The following is an 8,594-nucleotide window of genomic DNA, read 5'->3' on the forward strand; positions in this document are numbered from 1 at the left end:
GGCGGTCATACGGGGCCGATACCCGAAATAGCCCTATAAAACAGTGGCCAAGAAGAACAAAAAGTCAGGACAAATGATGTTTCGCAGGAAATACCTTTGTGTCAGAAATGTCCTGAGCCATTTCCCTTATAAAGTCAAAGAGGGGCCACTGGCTAGACCTCTTGCTTAAGTTTGGGACTTTTAATTAAAAATGTTGTCGTACCCATGTGGGAACTGGGGGAGTGGAATACAGGAAACTGGCTGGGGCTGGGCACGATGCGAGGAGGGAGGTGGTTCCCAACAGGGCAGTCATACCACCTACATTCTAACATTCAAGTTCACGTAATGTCCTCTGTCTCAGAAACTACGAGCCACAGAAATGCATGTGTCTGCATGTGTCAAAGGAAACAGACAATACATTCCCCATTACAATTAAACTAGCACCAATCAAGCATTCCCATCGACACATTTCTTTCAATCAATACATGGATTTTACACCCAACTAGAGACAGTTACTTTCTGGGTTAATTCCAAAAGAAATAATTATATGGTGTGAGAAAATGCAAATGACAGCATAAGTCAACACCTGAACTAGCCAATTATCGAATCGAAGCAACATCCATTAACAGTGGTCTCAAACTTCATATTGGAGATATTGATTGCTTGGTGGCGGTTCAGTGAAGGGCGCTAGCCAGGGAGCACTTAATTAGTTACAGATTTGAAATAACAATGAAGCGCTCGAGTACTTAATAAGGTTAGCTGTATGCCAAGCGGAGTTGCCTCTGTTAAAGTTTCCCGCAACTTTCCATTGCTATTTGGTGGGGAGGTGCCCAACTTAGTGTGTGTGTGTGTGTGTGTGTGTGTGTGTGTGTGTGTGTGTGTGTGATAGAGAGTTTTCAGGTTCATGTTCTGTCAGCATTTCCTGGACGCCTCTACTCCTCTCCTAGACTTTAGCGCCTGTGGAGGCACCTTTAATGGTCTCGGCAGCAGCAAGGCGATGCCAGCTGAACTTTCTGCACATCTGAGCAGAAACCGCGAGGCTCCTCACACCTGCAGACACAGTCCCAGACGCATCATCTCTTTATGGGAAGAAATGTGGTAGGTTGTGGTGTCAGAATGTGCACAGGGTGTTCCCCTGCTGCCATGTGGATAGGACCACTGACACACACGGAGCTAAAGCGGAGGGGTGGACTCATTATGATTCATCCATAGCCCAACAAAGCAGAGAGCACTATTCTATTCCTACACGATATGATTCAATATTTGAACCCTTTCAACACCATTATATTTTAACACTTGCCATCTCTCGGTCCAACGTCCTCTTACTATTTGCAATCTCTCTCACTATCCTGTTTCCTCCAATATACTGTATTTTTCACAGACCTATCGCTTTGCTTGTGCACACCCACTCTTTTTCACTTTCTCTAACTCCCTCTACACTTCTTACCTGCCATGATTTATTGTTCCCCACGCTGAAATCGGGGAGGGGACTGAGGACTTGTCTCCATCCGTTAGTATGTTAGTACATTAGTGCATTAGTCACAAGTGACATCTGAGACAGCACTGGCCCGATTTTGACGGGTGGGTGAATGATGGGTGAATGATGCGTGGAGATCCGGCATTTACAAAATGACGCCGATCGGCCAGATGGTGGCGCTATGACAAGAGATTGAAAATGCAAACTTTAAAAGGTCACACCCCTCACCCTGTTTGACCTAAAGTCGTGAAATTCGGTACGTAGGTCCCTCTCCCCACAAGGAACCAATGTGCCTCAGGGATCCGTAAGGTCCGCCATGATGGATTTTTAGCCATTTCTATTTCCTCTTCCTACATTGTCATGCTGTCGGTTAAATGCGTGTTAACAGATGTCCGTTTTCCTCTCTCTTAATGTGTTATGTGTTAATTGACATTGTGGCAAGTTAACAACTTTTTTCCTTCTCGCTCTGCCAGTTCCATGCATTAATACGCGTTTGGTAACATTGTAGGTCCATCTGTTTATTGACTCACTAGGTCAATAAAACTTCAGCTCATATATTATCATTCAATCTATTGGATTGAAACTGCGCATGTGCACTTAGTCCAACATCTGGTAATTGAGACGTCACGTGTCGAGATAATTAGTAAGTTGACAGGTCAATTTACAATAATGAAAAGAGTGGTTGCAAATGAAAACAGCATACACATGTGGTCTTGAAATAAGGACCAACTGGGAATGACTGCTCTCTGCAGATGACTGAAATAATGGAATGAAAATACCATTACAGCCAAACAGCAATTGGTCAGGCCACTTATTTTCACATTCTACACATATGGCTTTAATGTGCGGACATTGACATTCAGGCAAATCTACTGTAAGCTGGGTTTGTGACCGATTGGGAGCTATTTTCTCAGGTTTTTGATAAAACCATGTCAACATGTATGCATCTGTATGCGATTGTAAGAAGAAAAAAAAACGTTATCAAGATGAGAACAAGGCTTAAACAGTCACCCAGATTAAGACAGAGGGTGTCCAGAATACTTTAGGTAGAAAAAGGACAGAGGTCAGATGGACAGAGATTGGACTGGGAGCTCACCTCGGGCACTCTGGCTTATGTCACTGATGAGGTCATCATACTGGACCGGTCCAGTCTTCTCATTGAAGACCTTGTCTGCTGTGGTGATGTTGTCCAGCTGCAGCTGCGTGTACAACCCCTCTGCCGTAAAGTAGTATGGCCGGTCGTCGTCTTTGTTGTCGCTGAACATGAGCATGGCATGCCTGTGCCAGCCAAAATGGCGATGCAGGCGCACCCCAAACTCGCCCAGCTTCTTGTGTGTGGGGCCCGTGTTGGTGATGGACGTGTACATGTTGAAGCCGATGGCCGCTGCCCCGGCCGTCACCATGGGAACGTCCCAGTGGGTGGTGAAGCGGCCCACAGGAGACGAAGCGTAGTCGCAGCCAGGCCCAATGAAGGCCCACGGGTCGTAGGAGAACTTGAGGTCCACGGCCACCAATGGCGCCACTGAGTCGGAGCAGACTCCGTCTTTGCTTTCGCTGCTGTCGTAGACGATGCGGAGGCGGTGGCCCGGCAGCAGGGTGGGTTCGTCATTGACTCGCTCCAGAGCTCTGATCAGAGCGGGTCCCACGCGAGGCCAGGCCCACGGGTATTCAGTGTTGTGCAAAGGCAGGATAGCAGCCAGTGTTACATTCTGGGGCTCCGAAAGTCCATTGAACGACAGCTCGAGTTGGAGCGGTTCGGTCCTGAGGAGCGGGAAAAACAAAAACAGCAGAGAAACTCCCAGTCGGCCCTGCCACCACCAGGTTCTCGTCTTCTGCATTGCTGGGTTGGGCTCAGGCATCACCATCAACCACAGGGGGGCTGGCAGGAACAAACACACAGAGTGCGTGAGGTGGCCTGTTAGTAATGATTTACAACATTATGACACCAGCCCCAACCCCCAGAGGCATTTGTGGCCTTCTGGTTTGAATGATTCTTCGATTCAGGTCAATTCTGCAGCAGGATTTTGAATAACCACTAGATAAGACTATCAAAGTAGTGTTGAATTTATTCTATGTCAAATATCGTGGAATTTGGATGGATGGCAGACTGACAGAATAAGGGAAAAATAGGAGGGGGGATAAGGGAAGTATCATGATATTAACAGGTTCTAATCTACTTATTTGGTGTGTGTGGATAAGACACATGCTATGATAAAGTTTGGCATTTGACTGGTTGTGAGTGAGGATGGCTACTAGATCTGTCACTGTATACTTCACTTTGAACATCTTATCTAGTAATTGCATAACAGTTACTTTCTTACTTGAGGCACCAAAAAAATAAGTATAACCCCGTAGTCAACCAGTGATGTATTTGTGAGCGTGAAGCCAAAACTAACTGAGCTGTCAGCGAAGTGCGTCATCTTTGCAAACAAATAGGCTACTCCAAGTGTTTTTATCAAATTACCTATTGCATGGATCATCAACTAGATTCAGCCGTGGGCCAATCATTTTTTAGATGGTCAGGAAGTCAGAACTTAATTACAAATAATTTGTAGACTGCAAATTGACCGCAAGAAGCCAAAACAGATATAACATTTGACTAAAACATACAGTGAGGGAAAAAAGTATTTGATCCCCTGCTGATTTTGTACGTTTGCCCACTGACAAAGAAATGATCAGTCTATAATTTTAATGGTAGGTTTATTTGAACAGTGAGAGACAGAATAACAACAACAAAAATCCAGAAAAACGCATGTCAAAAATGTTATAAATTGATTTGCATTTTAATGAGGGAAATAAGTATTTGACCCCCTCTCAATCAGAAAGATTTCTGGCTCCCAGGTGTCTTTTATACAGGTAACGAGCTGAGATTAGGAGCACACTCTTAAAGGGAGTGCTCCTAATCTCATCTTGTTACCTGTATAAAAGACACCTGTCCACAGAAGCAATCAATCAATCAGATTCCAAACTCTCCACCATGGCCAAGACCAAAAAGCTCTCCAAGGATGTCAGGGACAAGATTGTAGACCTACACAAGGCTGGAATGGGCTACAAGACCATCGCCAAGCAGCTTGGTGAGAAGGTGACAACAGTTGGTGCGATTATTCGCAAATGGAAGAAACACAAAAGAACTGTCAATCTCCCTCGGCCTGGGGCTCCATGCAAGATCTCACCTCATGGAGTTGCAATGATCATGAGAACGGTGAGGAATCAGCCCAGAACTACACGGGAGGATCTTGTCAATGATCTCAAGGCAGCTGGGACCAGCATAGTCACCAAGAAAACAATTGGTAACACACTACGCCGTGAAGGACTGAAATCCTGCAGCGCCCGCAAGGTCCCCCTGCTCAAGACAGCACATATACATGCCCGTCTGAAGTTTGCCAATGAACATCTGAATGATTCAGAGGACAACTGGGTGAAAGTGTTGTGGTCAGATGAGACCAAAATGGAGCTCTTTGGCATCAACTCAACTCGCCGTGTTTGGAGGAGGAGGAATGCTGCCTATGACCCCAAGAACACCATCCCCACCGTCAAACATGGAGGTGGAAACATTATGCTTTGGGAGTGTTTTTCTGCTAAGGGGACAGGACAACTTCACTGCATCAAAGGGACAATGGACAGGGCCATGTACTGTCAAATCTTGGGTGAGAACCTGTTTCCCTCAGCCAGGGCATTGAAAATGGGACGTGAATGGGTATTCCAGCATGACAATGACCTAAAACACACGGCCAACGCAACAAAGGAGTGGCTCAAGAAGAAGTACATTAAGGTCCTGGAGTGGCCTAGCCAGTCTCCAGACCTTAATCCCATAGAAAATCTGTGGATGGAGCTGAAGGTTCAAGTTGCCAAACGTCAGCCTTGAAACCTTAATGACTTGGAGAAGATCTGCAAAGAGTGGGACAAAACCCCTCCTGAGATGTGTGCAAACCTGGTGGCCAACTACAAGAAACGTCTGACCTCTGTGATTGCCAACAAGGGTTTTGCCACCAAGTACTAAGTCATGTTTTGCAGAGGGGTCAAATACTTATTTCCCTCATTAAAATGCAAATCATTTAATAACATTTTTGGCATGCGTTTTTCTGGATTTTTTTTGTTGTTATTCTGCCTCTCACTCTTCAAATGAACCTACCATTAAAATTATAGACTGATCATTTCTTTGTCAGTGGGCAAAGTACAAAATCAGCAGGGGATCAAATACTTTTTTGCCTCACTGTAATAATTTCAAACTTTGCTTACATTTGTATATGATCGCATATATTTTTTATTTAACCTTTATTTGATCAGGGAGTCATACTGAGACCAAGGTATATTTTACAGATGAGCCCTGAATTACAGAAAATACACACATAAAAATATAAATACAAAATGCAAGCAGAGAGAAAAACATGGTCATAAAAAATAAAACATTCACCAGTAAAAAGATCCTCAATCAGCTTTCTTATTTCTGAATATCTCTATTATGCGTGGGTATACTTTGGAGCGGATTAACAAAATTAATATCACTTGGAGCTGATTGCTGATGTTTTAATAGTATTTTATGTCCAACAAATAAAAACAAATAAAAAATAAAACATTTTTATTTATTCATTTTTTGCGCAGAAAACTTGGGGGGCAAATAAAATAACCCCGCGGTCTGCCAAGTATTGCTTTAAACTTTACAGGATTAGCCTACATTTAATTAAAAGTACATTTTACCTCAATTTCGATGGCTATGTCTCGCCATTTTGTGTATCTCTTCCACAGATTGTCTCTGGACAGCCTATCGAGTTTCTTGGTTGATGGTCTCCCGGTGACTCTCCTGTCAATGGAAGATGCGAAGCTGTAAAGACATTGCGCCTCATGAGAGAGACATCTCGTTGCGCACCACTCGCACTAGAGTGCAAATCATTGATCTCCTAACTCCTTCAATTCAGGTTGAACTGTAGAATTGAACTGTTGTCTTCTTGAAATGCCTAGTTTTTTTTTAACGCAGAAACCGTTTATATAAGAGCTCTCTATGTATGCCAGGAGCGTCTGCCAAGTAGGCAAGGCTATACGCTTAATGGGCAACACTAGGCTGTAGGAAAACGTACTCTTAGCTCTGGCAGATATTTGGGATCATTAATATCCCAATAGTTAGGTGAATATCTGCAGCAGGTGACTGACTTATACCTTAATGTCTATCACGTTCGTTTATTTAGAATCTGAAGCCACTGCTTCTTAGACTAAATTCCAACACATTGTTTTGCTGTTCCTGTGAAGGCTGCGATTTTACTAGTCTCTTGTTGGTTCCATTGAAGAAAAAAGTAAAAAGTCGACATCAGCTAAACATCCAAAGTTAATCGAAGACGACGGATGAACCGGGCTGTCATTCTTTGAGGTGCGTGCAGCGGTTTCCTCTCTCCGCACATCGCCAACATTGAACTCAACTCAATCACACAGCAGCACACAAGGATCGATCTCTCTCTCGCGCTGATGAATACGCAAGCGCTGGGGAGCTCGGGTCACAAGGGTAACCAGTGTGTGTGTGCGACAGTGTGATATATTTGCTTTTGTGCACAGGGTTGGGAAGGGGAGGCATATACCATCATATTACCATGTGTCATCAATAACAACAAATGTGTGCTGAATGGTTGGATGGGGAGCTGAGTCATTGCCTGCTAATTTATGCCAAAACGAACCTAAACATTATGTTTGAGTGTGTGTGTGTGCATAAGGAAATGTATGCGTCATTGTGTGCGTGTGCGTATTCCCAAATGCATGTAAGGTAATAGTTTGGATATCAGGGCTGGTGATCTGATTTCCAGATAAATGCTTGATTGGTTGAGCTTGGTCGATGTGCACATCTGGAACCATTGTTCCTCAATCTGAGTACGCCAGCTGAGTTAGACTTTTGCAAAATATGCCTTGTAAGGTTAACTGTGATTGCATATGGTAATCCAGTCACTCCTATTATGACCGGATACTATTGTAGGCTACTGTTTGTGACTTCTGCAAATGGACTCATATCAACAAAATGTATTGAACAATTGCCTACTACCGACTGTCACTAAGCTAGGCTAAAAGCTCTTAAGAGTGAACCAAGGTAGAGCGGAATTTCTGCCCAACCCACACTGACCTCCTGCATTTTAATCACATGCTCCTCTTCCTTTTCATTGTTCCACGTTTTTTTCCCCTCTTCCTCTCAATTAGTGTGCTATTTTTGTACGTCCATTAAGCTTTTATTGCCACTTAGTCCCTCTCCCCCTCTCTTGTCTTCACTGCACTTTGTTTAATTTCACCTTGCCCTATCCTGGATCTTACATCACTTGCAAGCGTGCTCTGCTCGCTGAAAAACAACTACCAGATCAATAAAGGGAAAACACAAGCGCTCGTTGGCTTCCCGGACGCACGGCGGCGGAAGAACGTGTGTTTGCAGGGTGCCAAGTGCCATGGCGGCTCCTAAATCACCCGCGGGACGTGTACCTCCCACAGAGGAGTGAGGTCACCACGCTCCTCTTACCCCCACACGCGTTTCCCTTGGGTAACGTACGACCCTCCTCCACTGCTGTCCACCCATCTAGCCCCTTATCCTTCGGCCCAACCGTCCCAAGCCACACTCCAATAAGGTTACAGGATACGGTTTCCAAAACAGGATGTGGCACAGTGGCGCACTCCCTCTCTTCCCTGTGCCTCTTCCTGGATATTATCTCTGAACACCCCCGACAGACCCTCCTCCCCCACACACATACTCATCCACCCCCCCTTCCCTCCCTCCCTCTTCCACTAGGCCAGTGCACTCAGGTCATTAGTCATCACACTGTTCTGACAATTATACACATGCTTCTCTCTCCCCTACACACACACACACACACACACGATTAACTGGTGGAAGACCACAGAATACCTCAGGATAAATAAAGGTTAAATAAAGAAATAAAACATCATGACCCCAGAAGCCTCTTATGTAGCTATTGTACACACTAACGTACAGACATAGGACCAAAAAAAACCTCCACAATTCCTTCATGTTTTGCTTTACTCCCTCTCTTGATGACTCTTTCCCTGCACTCCCACTAGCATTTCTTGCCCAGAGCGTATCATGTGATGATGCCTCACCTCTCTGGGTCCTCTTCCCTTCTCTTTGGTCTCTGTCCCTTTGAACCTGCCGACTCAC

The 8,594-nt window shown here is 44.7% G+C and overlaps 1 protein-coding gene across 3 annotated transcripts in view; it reads right to left on the reverse strand.

Annotated features, from left to right (window-relative positions):
- The window catches only part of LOC115173623 (atrial natriuretic peptide receptor 1), a 126,622-nt gene extending 119,654 nt beyond the window's left edge, over positions 1–6,968 (reverse strand). The window contains exons 1-3 of one of the 3 annotated variants that reach the window (XM_029731898.1): positions 6,611–6,968; positions 6,155–6,257; positions 2,553–3,335 (exon numbers count right to left, since the gene is read on the reverse strand). In XM_029731898.1, coding sequence (XP_029587758.1) covers positions 2,553–3,321 — 769 coding nt within the window. In that variant the 5' untranslated portion in view covers positions 3,322–3,335; positions 6,155–6,257; positions 6,611–6,968. Of the gene's footprint in view, positions 1–2,552; positions 3,336–6,154 lie in introns of all 3 variants that reach the window. The other 2 variants (XM_029731899.1, XM_029731897.1) reach the window with 2 other exon arrangements.
- Positions 6,969–8,594: the final 1,626 nt, after the last annotated feature.

The sequence above is a fragment of the Salmo trutta genome, chromosome 34 (genome assembly GCF_901001165.1).
Source record: "Salmo trutta chromosome 34, fSalTru1.1, whole genome shotgun sequence".
NCBI classification, from domain to species: Eukaryota; Metazoa; Chordata; class Actinopteri; order Salmoniformes; family Salmonidae; genus Salmo; species Salmo trutta.